The sequence below is a fragment of the Acanthopagrus latus genome, chromosome 19 (assembly GCF_904848185.1).
Source record: "Acanthopagrus latus isolate v.2019 chromosome 19, fAcaLat1.1, whole genome shotgun sequence".
Taxonomy (NCBI): domain Eukaryota; kingdom Metazoa; phylum Chordata; class Actinopteri; order Spariformes; family Sparidae; genus Acanthopagrus; species Acanthopagrus latus.
The window spans coordinates 22,606,114-22,624,868 of record NC_051057.1 but is presented as its reverse complement, the minus strand read 5'-3'; the positions used below and the strand labels follow the sequence as shown (position 1 = coordinate 22,624,868).

At 45.4% G+C, this 18,755-nt stretch overlaps 2 protein-coding genes across 5 annotated transcripts in view; one reads left to right on the top strand and one right to left on the bottom strand.

The window, feature by feature from the left end:
• Positions 1 to 3,984, top strand: part of msl2b (MSL complex subunit 2b) — a 39,821-nt gene extending 35,837 nt beyond the window's left edge. For all 4 annotated transcript variants that reach the window (XM_037078452.1, XM_037078450.1, XM_037078453.1 and 1 more), the window contains 2 exons: positions 246 to 1,618; positions 2,145 to 3,984. In XM_037078452.1, coding sequence (XP_036934347.1) covers positions 326 to 1,618; positions 2,145 to 2,444 — 1,593 coding nt within the window. In that variant the 5' untranslated portion in view covers positions 246 to 325 and the 3' untranslated portion in view covers positions 2,445 to 3,984. The remainder of the gene's footprint in view (positions 1 to 245; positions 1,619 to 2,144) is intronic.
• A 3,745-nt stretch (positions 3,985 to 7,729) lies between these two features.
• Positions 7,730 to 17,798, bottom strand: tnfsf10 (TNF superfamily member 10). The gene is made up of 6 exons (XM_037078819.1): positions 17,573 to 17,798; positions 16,487 to 16,612; positions 12,742 to 12,787; positions 12,516 to 12,632; positions 11,270 to 11,514; positions 7,730 to 9,758 (listed from the first exon to the last, which is right to left on the bottom strand). Exons 1-6 carry the CDS (start codon positions 17,678 to 17,680, stop codon positions 9,549 to 9,551), a joined length of 852 nt encoding a protein of 283 aa, XP_036934714.1. The 5' UTR covers positions 17,681 to 17,798; the 3' UTR covers positions 7,730 to 9,548.
• Between the last annotated feature and the right edge of the window lie 957 nt (positions 17,799 to 18,755).

Genomic DNA, 18,755 nt, shown 5'->3' with positions numbered 1-18,755 from the left:
GCGTTGCTAAGGAAGCCCCTCTCAAAGAGTGGTTGTCATTCAGTGTGGCGGGTTGCCAGGCACCGCTCAGGTTTACAAATGCATATCAGTCGAGGAAGCTGCAGCAAAGGAGGCGGTCATTTAAATCCTAACTATTCTAAACACTCCTGAACTTATTTAGTAAATTCTTATGTCATTGCTTTGCTTGGATTCATGTGTGGTATATTGTTTTTTTCTATATTTGCTCTCTCTCCTCTTATCAACAGGTAACTTGCTGCAGGACCCCATTGCTCCCACCGACTCATCATGTCAGCATTACGTCTGTCGAGGCTGTAAAGGTCAGAGGATGCAGCTGAAGCCGTCCTGTAGTTGGTGTAAGGACTATTCCCGCTTTGAGGAGAACAGGCAGCTCTCCTTGCTTGTCCACTGTTACAGGAAGCTCTGTCTCTACATCACCCAGTCGCCGCTCGCCCCGCACATAGCCAGCGCTGCCAGTGACTCGCCGGACCTCCAGGCCATCCTCAATGAGGGCCTCAGGTTGGCTGAGAGCGAGCCTGAGGTGGAGGACATTTCAGATACAGTCGGCCTGTCGCAAACAGCCTCCACCTCCGAGCTTGTCCTGCCTGATGACACGCCACCTACGAAGGAGCTCAAGGTGGAGGAGCCGAGCCCCATCAGTGTAAATGGGTTGCATGATTGTAACGGCCTGGTCAGTTCGGACGCTCTGCAACCCATCACCATCGAAACAGGTGGAGGTGTTGCAAAGCAGGAGAGCTTCTCGGAGGAGATCCCGGTGTGTGTGAGCGTCACAGGGAGCGGGGAGGCGGGGCTTTGTGACATCAGCACCTTTGGGGATGACCTGAAACATGGAGGTGGACAGTTGTTGTTGAGTGTTGAGGAGGTGCTCAGGACTCTGGAGACGGACACTGACCCTGAGCCCAACCCCCAGGACTGCCCCCCCTCTGTACATCAGTGCAGTCTTAATGGGCCTCACTGCCCATCTGGTCCTGACTCCTCCCGCCTCATCCCCTCCCTCCCCCCAGAGAACAGCCCTCGCCCCCTCCAACCCCACCCGCAGCCCTCACTGCAGCCTCCCCCTCAGCCCTCCACAGTCGTCCCCCACGTTCCCCCTCGGTACCACCGCAAGCGCTCCCACTCAGAGAGCGACAGTGAGAAGGTGCAGCCCCTCCCGATCTCCAGCCTCTTACAGGGGCAGCCCCTCGGTGCCAACAGCTCCCCCCATCACCCTAACCCAGGTGCCACCACCAAACAGGAGCCTAAGTTCCCTGCAGCCACGCCCCACCCACACCTGGCCCCAGTGCCTAACGGTGGTCCCCCGAAGGTGGGCAAGACTGTGCTCGTCTCCAACAAGGCGCTGAAAAAGACTGTTGAGCATCACGGGGGTTCCAAGAAGGCTTACACCAAGGCCAGGCAAGGGACCCCTAAGCCACGAGCACAACCCCGTGACAGAGTGCCCCCACACCCCCATGCACACCCCCTGACTCACCCACCAAGCCCCTCGAAGCCACTGTATAAGAAGCCCGTGGAGAAGAAGGGCTGCAAGTGCGGCCGAGCCACACAGAACCCATCGGTGTTGACCTGTAGGGGGCAGCGCTGCCCATGCTACTCCAACCGCAAGGTGAGAGCAACAGGTTTTCATGGTTTCGTATCTACAGGGAATGACGAGGTGGTATATATGTGTCTTGGTCAAACACTCACATCTCCTCACCCCTCGTGTTGATGTAAAGTCAGGAGAGGCTCTGTAGTGAAGTTCAAGACATGTTTTTGGATGATGAAGCTTGACTCGACTTTCCATCTGAATGAGTGGGCAGCTGTTCCTTTAACTTTTCTTTGGCAAAATGATCTAAACTGACTCTCTTGTCCTGGAGCTTTCAACCCGATGACGCAGTCCTCATCAGCAGATGCAGTTTACTCTTTTAATGTTGGACTGTAGCTCTTCAAACTTCACATTATTCTGATCAGAGTCAGGACTTCTGTTTCATTTTGTCTTAAGGAATGTTGACAGGTCATTTCTTTAAACAGCAGATTATGAAACTGGTTATTTAACCTTTCAGTTCTGTCTGGGACGTTTCTTTGAGTGATCTCTTATATTGTTTTCATTATTTGCTGGTCCGTGTTGTATTAATTATGCTCGTCTCTCTCAGGCGTGTCTGGACTGTATCTGCCGTGGCTGCCAGAACTCCTACATGGCCAACGGGGAGAAGAAGCTGGAGGCCTTCGCCGTGCCGGAGAAAGCTCTGGAACAGACACGTCTCACGCTCGGCATCAACCTCACCAGTATCACCGCGGCCGCCCTCCGTAGCCCGACCACCAGCTCCCCCGGCAACACCCTTCTCAACGTCACCACGGCAACAGGGGCACCCGTCACGGCCACCTTCTTGTCGGGGGCGGGACACGACAACAGGGGCTTCGATGATTCACTGGAGATGCGGTTTGACTGCTGAGGTCAGTCGTCACGCACATTCCCCGCCCCGCCAGCCGGGCGTTATCCATCAGGGCGAGCCAGGGAGCCGCGGGGGGCGGAGCCAGAACAAGGCAGCTACAGTGACGGGCGATAGTGAGGGTCACCAGCTGAGGCTGAGGAGTCGCCTCCGTCCATCGCCCGAAACTGCACCATGCTTGTGGTCTTGCATACAGATGCAGTGAGGAGGAGGAGGAGAGGAGGAGGAGGAAGGAGAAGAACGAGGAGATGTAGCGTTACTGTATGTGCAGAGATTTCAGTTCAGTGGGGATAGAGTTGCTTTTTTTTGTTTTCTTCTCTACTATGGGTAATGTGTAGAGCATGTTGTGTAGCTACGTCGGGAGTGTCGGCCACGGTCGTGCACGCCTCTCCGTGTGTATGTGTGTGTGTGCGTGCGTGCATGTGAGTGTGTATGTATGAGGGAAGGGTTTGGTTTGGAGATGAACCTTATTAGCAGGAACGGAGACATCATCATCATCATCATCATCATCAGAGACTGATGTAATTTATATAAAAGAGAGAACTTTTTGTACATGGAATCATCAGTTTCCATTTGAGAAGACATTTTATGATATATTTTATAAGTTACATGTAAAAAAAACAAACAATGGAAGCTGGTGCAGGAGCGCGCCTGCATTCAACCAGAATATTTTCACACATGTAACAGATTGTATTTTGTAAAACTCTGCTCGACCAACAGAAATTAAACATCGGATTTGGTAGATGACTATCAAAGAGGCTCCTGAAGATTTAAAGCGTTTGGAGTCATGCGGTTTTTAAGATCTTTTTCTGAACAAGAAACCGGGATGTGAATTTAACACCACCAGCCAAACGGACGTTTCACTTTATTGTGTTGAATGTTTATACTGTGTGAGCCACCAGAACTTTACTCTGAGATGTTATCGTGTACTGAATAACATAAAAACTGATAGAATCTTGGAATCAATCAGTCCCTGTTTTGTTTGATGTGTCCAGGATGTGAGTTACCTGTCTAATCATTTTGTGTTCCTGCATTAAGCACTTTCCCACCTTTTTCCCACTGGCCACACAGCGTAAACTCACCGTCATTTGTTCTTTTCTTATGTGTGTTTAAATACTCTGGTTGACTGCAGGCTGCTGCACGTTGTTGTTCACAAGTTTTTTTTGTTTTTTTTTTGGTTTCTGGAAGCGACACACATGCTGCTAAATACCACAAAGGACTCAAGAAGGAGAGCACACCTGTTTTCCTCGTCTTCTGTTGTTTTTGTTTTTAATATGTTGCGTTAACGACATTTGCAGTATTTATTGGACGTCTCCTAACAATAGGGTTACGTGTCGGGCGTCAGCTCCGCCCACTCTTCTGCCTGTCAAGTTTGTCGAACCCAGTCTGGACTTTTTCTGTCTCAGTTACGTTGCTGTCTCCTTCTTAGTGTTAGTTTCTGGTGTCTCCAAACGGTTTTTGTTCTCCCTCGGGGCATTTAAATACCTGTAATATAACTGTAACATATTTCCACAAAAAAGAAAGAAAATCAAAAACTTACAAAGCGTTGTGTCATTATTTGTGTCCCTCCTGACGAACCTTTTTTGTCTCCAGACATGGTCTTAACATCTGTTCTTTGTGATCGGATCTCACTTCTCTGCCCGATACGCAAATAAAAAGATTGGAAAAATTTTACACAAAGAAAGAGACATCATCAGGTTTAACATTCACCCCAAAATAATAAACATTTTTATTGTTTTTAGCGTTTCACGAAGTTAATAAGATTCCAACAACTCTACAGCTCACAAAATTTAACATTTTCCAAAGGGAGTCTGGGGACTTATACCGCGGGCATAAAATCAGGTGTTTATATTAGTTATTGTTAAATGTATTCGTAAAATTTGGAATGATGAACAAACAGACATGTTTCACAAGGAAATAAACAACTAAATGTTTAACATTCAGTGCTGAATTTACAAGAAGGCACCAATCATTTATATAAGTTTTAACTGTTTCACAAAGCTTAAGTTTCTTCTCACTCAACAACTCTTAAAATCGCACGATTTGTTAAGGGAGTCTGGTGATTGAAACGGTGTTTACAAACATCAGACAGATTAAAACACAGACAGGTTGAGAGACGCCCATGATGCACGTTTACGCCAGGTGTGAACAACCTACTTCTGTGCAGTTTGTTGTTGCTGCACTGCTGAAGATGGACACTAGAGGGCAGCATGGAGCTTCAGTGTGCAGCAGGACATCACTGCAAAATGTCCAGAAATCAAAGGTTTTCCTCAGCTGAACCTTCTCCACTGCTCATCTGTCCTATTGGCCTCTTGGAGTGACATTCTATTATTTTCAGTCCCGCGATTACATTAAAATAATAAACAGAACATCCGCGATTACATGCACAAAATAGAAATGTGATTCAGTCCAAGCTTTACAAGACCCAGAATGACCATCAGCCGCTGCCTCAGAGAGATGAAGTCCCTGTGTTTTGTATTTTGACACCATGTAAGTCAAACAGCCAGATTCCAAACCCAGATTCGCCCTCGCTTTCCATCTCACAGCAGAAATGAAAGTGTCTGTTGTGTTGTTGTTGTTTTTTAGAGCGTTTGAAGTCGTCCTGCCGTTTTGAAACACGGCAGTACAAAGAGTTTCTCCTCTTCACTCGTCCACACTGACGACATTTGAAGTCAACGCTTTGATCTGTTCTGTTTGGATTTGTTTGATTGATGTGGCAGTCTCAGACAAACTTCCAACATTCAGATGTTCCCCGTTGTTGGAGAGCGTTTGATCTTTGGGCTTTATGGCTCGAGAAGATGCTCCTCCTTCTCGTGCAACATGGACGATATGTCCACCTGTTGGATTCATACTCAGCAAACACGTTGTCAGCAGCTCTCTTATCTATCAAAATACAATACACAGATGTCGTCCACACTGCAAACACATGGTGACGGTATAAAATAAGATGGATGAGCTAGTTCAGTTCTAACTAACTGGAAGGGAGTTGCAGGCTTTTAAACCCTGTGTGGGAGTGTCCTTGACACTCCCACACAGGGTTTTAAACCACACCCACACTGGGTTTTAAATTCTGTATGGGAGTGTCCTTAACCACCATGTAAGGACACTCCCACACATGGTTTTAAACAATGTGTGGGTATGTCTTGACAGAGGTGGTTCAGGACACTCCCACACATGAGGTGAAACATCTTCAAACGTAGAATTAAAATGACCTGGATGACTGAGAACCTTCGTCAGCAGTGTATAAAGTAGTTAAAACATCAGATATAAAAACACTGACGGGGAACATTTTCCTGCTGAAATGAGGTTTTGAATGCAGGATTTTTATTTGATTATTTCTTCCACAGCAGGCAACTGAATCCAAATGTCCAGAACTTTTCCCAGTTGATGTCATGGATTGTTTAACTTCTTTTAAATATCTTCAGTTGAACTCCACATACTTTTTAAGTCATACATTTTTAAAATGTTGCCGTCTGAGCTAAATTTCAGTGCTTTTCTGACTTCTTGCGTGTGTTTAACCTCACTGATCGTTTATTTTTCACTTGATTTGATTTAAATTTCTCGTGAATGTTAAAGAGATATTAAGGAAACTTGGCAACATGTTTGCTTTTTAATAGTTGTTGCTGAAGAGTTGAGACCTCAGATATCCTGATGGATGCAGGATGTTTGGTTAAAGGTTGTTAATGATTGTTGAGTCTCATTCCCAGATCTTCAAATACACTTTGGGGTCGGATTTCAGGGCCGAATAGCGAGCAAACCTCCGTATTTAACGACCTGAGAATGAGACTAAACAATCGATTATCCTCCTCCAGAGTTTCCTTCCCAACTATTTAATAAAGTGATGAAACTGCACTGTGAACAAACACGACAGAGTTCCTTCTACATCGTCTTTATTCCACATATTTACAGACAGAAGCTCCCCGGGTTATTTACATTCACATTTCGTTCAAATTGTGTTTTAATTGTCTCGAAGCTGATTTGTGTACAGGTGTGCACTCTTGTGATGCCTTCCAGGTGTTTGAGGACTGACTGCAGGTGGAGATGGTCCAGTTATTCCACGTGGATGCAGAGCAGGAAGGTACTGAACGTTTCCATTTTTACAACCACGTTTGCTCCTGGATTAAAGCGATCTTTGTGGATACCAACGCTGAAAAAATGTGTTTATACATTCGTAGAAAAAACAAAAGAATCAAGGAGAAAAGGGGGAAAATGTTGTGATATTTACAGAAGTGCTACAGTAAATGCTGATAAAACTGGATGAATCTGAGTTCAACAGAGGCGAGGATGTAGTTTGACCCTAACGAGATCTCTGCTGGAGCTTTCAGCCACTTCTCATGGCCTTCAGCAAGCATTCAAGTGTGAAGTCTCAGGTAAGATCAAGGTAAGTTAAAGGAACAGTCCACCCGAAAAATAACGTCAGTCGTTATCTCCTCCCCCCTCATGTCGATGGAAAGTCAGGAGGAGTTTCGTAGTCCACAAAACATTTGTGGATCTTAAACTGTCAAAAATCGAAGTCTTTTAAAAGTTTACACCCTTTTTTTACGGTAAGCTAACAGCGTTAGCAAGCAGCCCGTCTGATGCTGTTGCACGAACTTGACCGCTTGTTGAAGATGTACATAACGTCTTTCCAAATCTGTTTGGGATCTCGGGGCTTTGGGACACTTGGATTACTGTGGACGAGCTGAATGGAGCCATTTTATGTTTTGCTTTTTTGTCTCCAGCTACCTCAGCTGTTCAGGAGAACACTGCAACACTGTTTTGCTGTGAAACTCCAGAAATGTGACTTTAGATCAGCATGAGGGGAGGAGATGATGTCTGTATTGTCCTTTTCGGGCGGGTAACTGTTCCTTTAAGAATTATTCTGTCAAACTACGACTTCCTAAATCAAGTATGAACCTTGAAGCTCAATCTGTTATGATCACTTATTCATCCAGATTTCCGCTCGGTCAGACACAACTGATCATTTTGGTTTACGTGTCCTTGAGCATTAGTAGATTTGCTGCACGATCACATGGAAGACAGACGAGTTACAAGGAAAAGAAAAAAAAAACAATCCCACATTTCAGCTGTTTGGATGCCGATGTGAATAATTATCTCCCAAAGTTGGCACGTCACATCTGCAGTTCATCCAACAGGACGTGAGCGGCCAAGAACACAGACATTTCATTTAACGCACCATTTGGAGGAAAGGTTGCGACAAACGAGCCAATAAGCTGGACGACCCGACGGCAGAAACACAGCTTAGGTAAACAGTGAGCAGGCTGGTGTAGAGAAATAAGAACACAACATGTAGCACCATATTTACATCTTCTGCACAAACACACATCCAAAGACTCGCCTAACATTTAAGCCCAGGCGACAAGTTTTATACAAACATTTCTTGGAGGCGGCTTCAGTTTTTCAGAGAAAAGACTGAAACATGGTCAAGCAAAAAGGTCTAAACTGGCAGAAGTTCAGCATGTTGATATCTGAGCTTCATGGTCAGATCAGCCTCTCCTTGTGGGGAATTAGTAGGCGGGTGATTTAAAGGAATCGTCTCCTCCTTCCATTACTGGAAAGCAAGATGAAGTTTACGTCGTCCACGAAACATTTCTGGAGCTTCACAGCAAAACAGAGGTGCAGCATTTTCCTGAACAACTGAAGCAGCTGGAGACTTGTTTTAAAACGGAATAGACAACCAGAAGAATATAAAATGGCTCCGTACAGCCGGTCCGATGTAATCCATGTTTCTAGCATTGGTACACAGTCAAGCTCAGACCGGGTCCAGTGTAAATAACATCTCAAATCAATTCAGGATCTTGGTGCTTCTGGATACTTTGATTACAGCAAACTAATCAATGTTTTATGTTTTTTTTAATGTCTCCAGCTTCTTCAGTTGTTTAGCAGAATGCTACATGCTACTTTACATCAACACAATGATTGAATTATTATTTTTGGGTGAACTTTTCCTTTACAGGTGAGTTTGGGAATTATGAGCCAGTTGTACAAACTTTAAAATACAGTCTTGTGATCGTTGTAGAACACGCAGAACAACCAGATTATCAAACAGTGGAGGTAAAGCACACAATCACAGAAACACAACTGTGATTGTTGGAAAACAGAACGTGACTGTTGGAGATATAGAATCGTCCCATGTGACTGTCACGTAACTGCACCAAGGATTTACAGTGAAAAACAAAATAATCCAAGTAAAAGGTGAAATATGGATAAAAACCAGAGAGGAATCAGAGGTCGATCACAAACAAACTGATCGAATCTCAGCACAGTAAAACTTTGGTATTTAACGTTTCTGCAAACCACAGATATGTTACATTTGTACGTTTCCTATGTGTCATATCAGATAGATAGATACTTTTTTTTTTGTCAGTGTTATCAGAGTTTCTACTCGTAGTATATTTTAAGCTCTGTTGTGTTTAGGGTTGTTTCATGTACACGGTCTCTTTTCAAAGATAATGAAAGAAAACTGGATATTTTTTACAAGACGCCAGGTATTTTAAGCCAAAACACAAAGTTTTCTGACCGTAACAACACGCATTTTGTGCCTAAACCTAACCAGAGCATAAGCACATTGTCATAGCTTAAAATGTGAAACTAAACATGGAGAAAAGTTACATGTCAACATATCCGTGGTTTTGCAGAAGCATATATTTCCAACATTTGTCCCGGTGATTGTGTAAGTTTGGAAACAATCGAGAAAATCACATCTGAACCTTCAACAATCATGGAAACTTTGGTCAACACTTTGTCTAAAGTTTCCTTTTAGTTGTTCAGGACGAATAAACTTAACTCAGACATCAGATCTTTTGCTCTGTGAACCTAAATTTACTCAAAATCATTCTTCTGCCTCACACGAATCTTTGTGCATCAAAAATCTGTGTCGAGTCCGAGCCGATCAAACTTTTAAACACTCCGGTATTCGTTGAGTCAGCTTGAATTCATTAACAGTCTCTTCTCCACCCATGAAACCAGTGTTGTCTTCTCCGCGAGTCGCTGCTTCAGTTTTTCATTTTCTGGGTTTCGCTCGTAGAAGAAGTCTCTGCAACAATCTGGAGTGAGAGGGATTAAAACCACGTTGGCGTCTGTGGATCTGATCCAGAGTCTGATCCTCTAGCTGATGAGAAACGCCCCAAAGAAGCTGCTCTTCTCGTCCATGTCCACGGCGGAGGCGTTGGTCACGGTGACAAACAGGCGGTCGCCGCTGCTCAGCGGGAACAGCCCCCCCTGGTGGGCGGAGTGCAGAGAGAACTGGGAGCCCCGGGACCAGCAGGAGGTTCGGCTCGTCTTCATCAGCAGGATGGGAACCGGGTAGGAGCTCACCTGGTGGGAGGAGGAGAGGTGAGTGAGAAGGAGTGTGTGGTCAGACTGAGTAACGCTGCTGGATCGTTAGCCGGCATCACTGATGATTAAAACTGTGATGATGTTAAATCATCTTCAATCAGCGTACGCTTTTATCGACTGATCAAAACACTGCAAAACAAACGCAGGCTTCCATCTTTACCAGAGCCGAGCCCTCCACTGATCCGATAAAATGAGCTGGAAAATTTTACAAGATTTTAAATTGTCCGTATAAACAGCGGAAGGAAAAGTCCACGTGTTGTTTCCTCCAGTAGAAGTTCAGATACTTTGTGTAAAAGTTCTGATCCAGCTTGTTTCCTCCAGCACAGTAACAGAGTTCAGGCTCTGACATGGACTCAGAGTATCAGAGTAAAAAGTCTCCCTCTGAAGGACATTTGTGCTCAAATTAATAGAATTCAAAGACTATTAAAGTTAAAGGTAGAATCAGTAGGATTTGTCCCAGCTGCTCCTGAACGCACCACAAAGACAGTTGATTGTTGAGTCTCATTCCCAGGACGTCAAATAGACACATGTTGGGTTGGTAAAGCGTCCCGAGCAGCAACAAAGAGAGAAAATCAGAAACTCTCTGCAGATACGAGACACTAACACGCCTTTTCTCCACATTCCAGCCTCCCTCTCTGTCTGTTTACGGATTCTTACGTCCTTGTTTCATCTCTGAAATAATTTCTTGTGATGTCGGGAAGACGGCGTGCGATGGCGCCAAATAAAAATAATCCACAATGCATCAAACTGAAGTAACGAGGAGGAGAGAGTTCAGATGTAGAGAGGAGAAGTCACAGAGATACTCAGGGAGAGGTACAGATACCTGAAATATATACTGAAGTACTGTAACAAAGTATTTGTACCTCATGTTGTCGCTGATATCGAGCCATGTCGACGGTTCAGTAGTTTCTCAGAGTTCAGACAACAGAAACAGCAGAACTTAACTTTTCAGATTTGTTTTTTATCGCCTATCAAACGAGTGAAACAATGTTTTTTTCCTTCAGCGGCGGGAATGTTAGTCAACATCTGAACAATTTGTAAATGTCGTCTTGTTCTCATGAAGACACACATCTGTGATCCGACTGCACCAGTGATTCAAAGCACATGATTTTGATTCAACATCCACACGGACGCCACAGAACATCTCCGAGCACATCACTCGATTTCTACAGCCAACATCCGTCAGTATTCATCTTCACGGTTTGCTGGACCGACACGTCAATGTTTCCTTTCAGCCAAACCGATACTGTTCGTCTAAAATAACTCACAAACACATCTTGTTCATGTTGAAGGAAACTGCTGCAATCCAAATATTTACTAAACTCTGGAATGTTTCAGCTCCACGAACGTGACGACCGCCCGCTTTTTCTTTGTGATGACTCTAATCGCTCTGGAGGGTTTGACAGTGTAGCGTTAGCACTTTAAACGGGTCAAATCCAAGTCAAGCAAAGATAATTCATTCTGAAATCAAAGTGTAAAATCGCGGTCACCTTTTTATAGACGTACTGCAGCAGGGGTCTCCCTCTGTCCTCCGCCTCCTCGCCCTCCTCGCCCTCCTCCTCCAGGGAGTGGGTGTGTCTGAAATACGTCTGGGCGTAGACGTAGTAGAGGCCGGGCTGCGGCACCACCAGCTCCCCGTCCACCAGCTGGACGTCCTGCAGGAAGGCCAGCCCCTTCTGCCCCTCCCACCACGAGATCTTCTGGCCCTGAACTCGACGCCCGGCAGCGACCGGAGCTGCAGAGGTACAAATAAACACACTGAGAATACACTCACCACCTTTATGATCCTGTTTCCACCCAGAAAACACACAAAAATAATGAATATTCAGAATCACAAGTGTGAAAAATCGAAATTTGACCTTTTCAAGTCAAGTTTCTTTAAGTCACTTTCACCATGAGATAGTAAGAAGCTCAAAATGTAATATTTTATTTCAGACATGTACAAAATATAAATATACTTAAGAAAACAATAACAAATAGTAAATATAAGCAGCACATTCTGAGTGAAGAGAGAAGGAAGAAGTGTTTGACTTGTTTGGACTCTTTTTCCAAATTTTAACGATTCCTGACTTTAAAAAAGCAACATTTTGACGTAATATCTCATCATTTTCACTCATAACACACATTTATACAAGACCAGGAGTATTTTTATTCTAATCTTTATAGATTTTCATCTGTTCTTCTTGTTTCCTGGTGTAAATGTGCTCCTGTAGATTAGATCTTGACAGACTCACCCGACTGTAACGTTCAGGGTTTGGACAGTTTTTCAGTCCGTATTCCTTCATTAGTTTCATTAGTTTCATTAGTTAAACGTGTAATTTCTCATTTCTGCTGCTGGAACGTTTGCCGAGTGTTGTGTGAGGAGGGTCGGTGCAGATCTGGACCTCCTGGAGGAATAAACACCCGGAGGCTGATCAGATTCTGCTCTGACCCGACGGGAGGAGAGCTCAGAGTCGACTTTCTAACTTCTGCGATTAAAAAAGGTGATTTCTCTTCACTCCTGTTTATCGGCCCGACTATCGGGTGGTTCTGTTCTGTTCTGTTCTGCTGACTGGAGCAGAGAGGAGACAGAGAACCAGAACCAGAGTCTCTGCTGAGTGCTGAGGTAAAGTGAAAACAAACTGCTACCTTGAGGAAACTCGTGGATTTCTGTGTTGGGAAACATTCTGGAGCACATTTCAAACCAAACTGCAGCCTGTAGGTTAGATTTGCATGTCAGGTCCAGACCCGACTCACCTCCTCCCTCTCGCTCCAGTTTGGGCAGAAAGCTGCCGGTGACGTGAGCGGCGACTTTGGGGCGAGATGAAGCCCTGTCCACCATCACCAGCGAGGGCAGCACCCGAGACACTTCATCTAACACAGACAGGGAGGGATGACACATCAGGTTAGACGAGTTATTTAATGAAATCTCAATTTTACACTCCTGACGTGATTAACATTCCGTCTGTGTTTTCGTTCTCACCTCTGACTGCCGATGAAATCTGCCTCTGGTAGCGCTGCGACAGAGACTGCAGGGGAAAGTAAAGAGGGCACAAAGTCAGGATTGTTTTCTCAAAGGGGCATATATGAATTCAAAAAACACAATTTCGAGGAAATAAAGAAAAAAGCCCTCAGAGCTCATTCAGCAGGTCAACCAGCTGCCTTTTGTTAGACGTTAACCCTGAAATCATGCCGACACGAGGATCAGGAAGTTTGTCCGCTGAATAAAAAGGAGCCTTCATGTTCAGGTCGGTAACAGATCCGTCTCTGGTAATCGACCTCCCCTCTCTCCCCCCCCTCGTGTTTTACGTTCTTTTACCCAAAGAATTGGCAAACGAAGGATGAAACTACTGCCAGACTGATGAAAACGATTTTCTAAAGTGTAGTGGACTTAGAACGTGTTTATTTTCAGTTCAGCTTGTTTCCAGAAGACGTTAGAAAAGAAAAAAAAACAATTGGAAAAACATGGTGAGGCTTTCTGAAAGCATCAGAGAAGAACGGCAATGAAGATATAGTTTGGGTAATATTACGATCGTTATAATAAATAATAGCAAATAACAGCATCTTCTGTGGAATTCATATAAAACCCCTCGAATGCGAGATGCTCGACAGAAAAACAATGAAATCTCGTCCAAATGTGGCAAACGTGGTGCCTGTTTTCCCCCTCGTGACACGCAGGAGGAAGGACGTCAGCATCACACATGTTGGACGCTGTTCAGTTAGAAACACCGCGCTTAAATAAAACGGCGCAGAATCGTCTGAAATCGATGCCAAACCCTCACAAGCGACGACGAATCAGCGTTTAATCGTGTCTCATAAACGTCAGTCAGGCATTTCTGACATTATATCTAATATAAAACCAGATCCTCGTCTTCTCCTCTGTGGATCATCTGAGAGAAATACTCAGGGAAAAAAACTGAGAAATATATATTTTTAGTCTGAGGGGCGGCCGGTTCGGGATGAATGCGACTCACTTTGTCCGTCATCAGACCAGCGCTCGGTTTGGCGATGGCGACTTCTGAGCATCATGACAATCGTGACACCAGAGAGCACAACAAAGTCACAAGTGTCGTCAGAGCTGAGGGGGAGAAACGTTTTATTCAACCAGCTGAGTAAGACGAACACGAGACGCTCGCCTACATTTTGGCAGCGGTGTTTCTGTTCTGTTGGGACGTTTTCGAGCTTCTGAGCTGGAACACAAGTTCCATGTGATACAGAGACGAAGACGCAGGGACGTGAGATGAGATCTGATCAGCTGGAGGTTGTCGTCACACTACCTCAGATTCAGAAACCTCAACGCCCTCGACCGTTGTGATGTTTTTCACCTCAGACGTCCTCATATGACAGATCAGTAGATACCACTTATCACACATATCAGCCAGCAGATATATTTGGACCCTGGGCCATTGCAGCGAGGACATAGTCTTGGTTGTATTGAGGACACAGCTTCCTCTGCAGGGAGGACACAGCTTCCTCTGCAGTGAGGACACAGCCTTGGTTGTATTGAGGACACAGCTTCCTCTGCAGGGAGGACACAGCTTCCTCTGCAGTGAGGACACAGCCTTGGTTGTATTGAGGACACAGCTTCCTCTGCAGGGAGGACACAGCTTCCTCTGCAGTGAGGACACAGCAGATATATTTGGACCCTGGGCCATTGCAGCGAGGACATAGTCTTGGTTGTATTGAGGACACAGCTTCCTCTGCAGGGAGGACACAGCTTCCTCTGCAGGGAGGACACAGCTTCCTCTGCAGTGAGGACACAGCCTTGGTTGTATTGAGGACACAGCTTCCTCTGCAGGGAGGACACAGCTTCCTCTGCAGGGAGGACACAGCTTCCTCTGCAGCGAGGACACAGCTTCCTCTGCAGGGAGGACACAGCTTCCTCTGCAGGGAGGACACAGCTTCCTCTGCAGGGAGGACACAGCTTCCACTACAACAAGGAAACAGCCTCCGCTGCAGAGAGGACACAGCTTCCTTGGAGAATATAGTTAACGTTATCCCTGATGTACGTTAGCATGCTAGCCTTGTCATTATGAGCATGCTAGCATTATGGATGTGGCATTCTGGAGTCACAACATTTTGGTTTCGACAACGATGACAACAAAAATTTGATCACAACAAACAAAAATCTGCAGTCGACAGCTCGATAAATATCGTCATGGAAACAAACGTGGGAAAATGGGAGTTTGACAACAGCAGGACTCAGCTGAGACGTCACTCGACAGGAGAAGTTAAACGTCCCTTCACTCTGCGGCACAATCTGTCCTCGCTTCATGTTTTCATACGCTGAACTAAATTTAATCAAGTCAGAAAATAACCGTCCTGTGTTGATACAGCGAGCAGCGAAGAGTCGGGAGCAGGACACGAAAACAAACAGCACACACAAATAGAAAGTAAAGGAGGAATGATAACCTGAGAGTGTGTGTGTGTGTGTGTGTGTGTGTGTGTGTGTGTGTGTGTGTGTGTGTGTGTGTGTGACAGAGAGAGAGAGAGAGAGCGGGCGAGCGAGCAGGGCAGGTGAAGGCATTCCTGTGCTGATTAAACTGAACAGGATCACATCACATCTCCGGCTATGAAGGAGCTCATTGTGCGTCTGCAGACAGCGATTCGGATCATTTCAACATTTTTTTTTCTTCTCCTGCTAACGTTCAGAGCAGCACAACGATGTTAATAATCAGAACGTTGTGTTTCCCCTCATTTACTCTCATTTAAAAAGTAGAGCTGCTGCTGCTGCTGTCAGCAGACACCAGGAAGAGACAGGAAACAAACTTCTCGCTGAGATTTAAGAAAATACAAAACACAAACGAACGGATGACGTGTCGAACATTAAATCCTCACACATCGGTCCCTTAGAAACTGATTAAAACCTTTTTAATTTTTTGTGTTTTGCAATCAGTCCGTTAAAGTTTCTCACACGCCATAACTCTCGTGTGTTTTCACGGGATATTAAAAAAAATGAAATCTCGATATTGTGTTCCTGATTGTATCGTCTGAACGATCCAGTGCAGATGTTCAGCCTTGTAAATCTTTGATATCTTTGATAGTTGATTGTAATTGTTCTACACTTGTTATCCTATTTTGAGGATCATTTATCTGCCCCAAAACAAAAGAGACAAAACACATAGTGAACAAAGTTAAAGATCTTCTTTTTTTTTTCTTTAGATATCGCGATAATATCGTTATCGTGAATTTGTTCGGCCTCGATAATCTGATATCGTTAGAGTTTGACCTGTAGGTGGAAGGAGTTCAGTTACATTACTGCAGTACTGCTCAATTAGAAGTTAAACCACTGGAATTAAAGTTATATTACAGTAAAAGAACAAAGTATTCACCCTGAGCATCACTTCAGCTTTATAACGGATTCAATCCCGACTCGTGCTGAATCCCTCGACCATAAACTCCCCAGTTATAAAAAGAGAAATGATGATATATATAACAGTAATAAAGCTGCTGCGACTTTTGCTTTCTTGGCTGCTTGCAGCTGAAGAGTGGGGAGATTAGTCACGTCTCCAAACTCCAGTGGGTGGGGAGTTTTTTTTTTGTTTTATTATTTGGAGCAGACCAGAGAGAAAAAAAACTGAGCTTTGAACGCCAAAAATGTGAGCAGCTGGCCAACAAATCATCGAGTCATTAGTGCCGATCGAAACGTGCTGATATGTGAAGCTCGTTCTGTGATGTAATGAAGTGAAATCACGCTGGACGCAGTTCAGAGTTCAGGGAGTTTTTACCTTCTCGATGAGCAGGTGGAGCTGCTGAGTGACCTGCCAGCACGGGTCGCCTCGCGCCGCCGTGACGCTCTGCAGGTCGGCGCCGGTCAGGCAGGAAACGCTGCTCCTGGCAAACGTCTCCTTCATCTGTGGAGGAGAGCATCGACCAATCAGAACAAACATCTCGGCTTTTACCTGACTCGGTTAGGTTCATGCACAAATAACCACTCGGTTAGGTTTAGGAGGAGACTGCGGATTTCGGCGTGAGTCACCCGGCTGTGAAGTCTAAAAACTTTGAGCTCCATCGTTTAATATATCCGGCGGTTTTTACACTTGAAATGTTGATCTGCCAGCTGTTTCTCTCACGCCAAACCCTCCTGGTGAACGTTTCCTACCACACTCTCTCAGGATCATATAAATCTGCGGTGCAGTGAGGCGATTTATCACGAGAACAATAAGACGTAAACCACTTTTAATCTCCTGTCATTAACTTTTCTCCCGAGTCAGCATCGTTTCCTGGCATGTTTCCCTCCATCTTTTTTATTTAATATCTTGTTTGTGTTTCATTTCTCCTCTGAGTTAATGATCCACTCCTGTAAACACTGGCTGAGAGGTTGGACTGGACCGAATCCAGGTAGCCAACAAATGGACTCTGGCTTCACCAGAACACACACACACACACACACACACACACACACTGTGAAAACCTCTTCCTGATAATCACAGCTAATCATAAACATCGCTGCAGTCTGAGCTCGTTACTTCCTTGTCACTCTGTTTTCTAGTAAAGGAAAGTGTGTCACTGCATGAAGCTGCTGTGTTTGTGTGTGTTTTCCTGTGAACGCATCATGCAGTGTGTGGTCCTGCACCGTAAGAAAAAACAAATAAGAGAGAAATGAGACGCGTCCTGGACTGTTCGTGCTCTGCGGAGCGCGCAAAACACGAGTTCAAAGCGTTTTTTTTCTGCACGGTGAAGTTTACAGAAAGTGAAGTCAGAGTGTTCAGAGTGTTCAGAGGCTCCTCCAGCGGCGCTCGGCTCCGCGCTGCGCGCTGCTCGGCGATGCGTAAAAGCCACCGCGCGTCCGAACCTCCTGCTTCGTCTCTTACCGAGTTTAGCGCGGTGGTGAAGTGGAGCACGGTGATGGTGACGACCACAGTCTGCAGCAGAACCGCCAGCAGCAGCAGAACCCCGAGCTTCGGACCGGAGCCCGTCATAACGACAGACCGGCCGTCCGGTACCCGACCAGCGTCGTCCCGTCCCGTCCCGTCCCTCCAGAACAAGAACAATGGCAGAGAGCTGACTTCTTCGCTTCTACCCTCCCCTGCAAAGAGGAGGAGGAGGAGGAGGAGGAGGAGGAGGAGGAGGAGGCGGGGCCGCCTGCAGAACAAGAGCTTTCCCCCTCTATGAATTTCTCCTGGAGAGATGATTGTTTCTTTTCTGCGCTGGAAAAACACAGATAGCCTCCGAGTTTATTGTGCGCCTTCACAATCTGCGCCGCAGATCTGCGGGCTGAGCTCTGCGCACCAGAACACGATCAGAACTTGTGTTTTTCTAAAACAGCAGCTGGAATCTGGCACGTACATGACTTTTTTTATTTTTTTTTTATCATTGTTGTTGTGTAGAAGTTTCTAACAACATAAGAGCAGCTTGAGATCTCCTGCTGGAGGTTCTGGGGGGTCCGAGGCGTGAGAAAGAGTCGACCGACTGTTTCCTGCGTTCTGGTGAAACAAGCTGCTCTCAGAAGGGAAACAAGGTCCCAGAGCACTGTTTGAAGCTGGTAAGGTGGCAGGGTCCGCCACATGTAAACAAAACTACAGACTGCTCCTTTAAAGAGTGGAAGTGACAACATAAGAGTTGCTGTAACGTTTTATTTATCGCTTTGTTCGCGTTTATTCTCCCCAAACAGCCAGAAGACTTTTCTGTACATGAGTCGACTTCTGACTGAACTCAGCACTCAGCAGAGACTCTGGTTCTGGTTCTGGTTCTGGTTCTGGTTCTCTGTAACGCTACAATCATGCAGTAAAGTCCGTTTCCCCTCCAGCTCCAGTCAGCAGAACAGAACCACCCGACAACGCTCCGACTCTGGGTGGTTTTTCCTCCAGGAGGATCTGGATCTTCACCTGTAGCGACCAGAAATCATTTAAACTAACAGAAACTAAACTTTTAATGTCTTTTCGATGACATAAAATCCAAATATCCTGCAGCACACCAACGTAGGAGATATAAATCAGGCGTCTGTCAGGCTGATTTCTTTCACACAATCTTTGATTTCATACGAGACGATCGGAC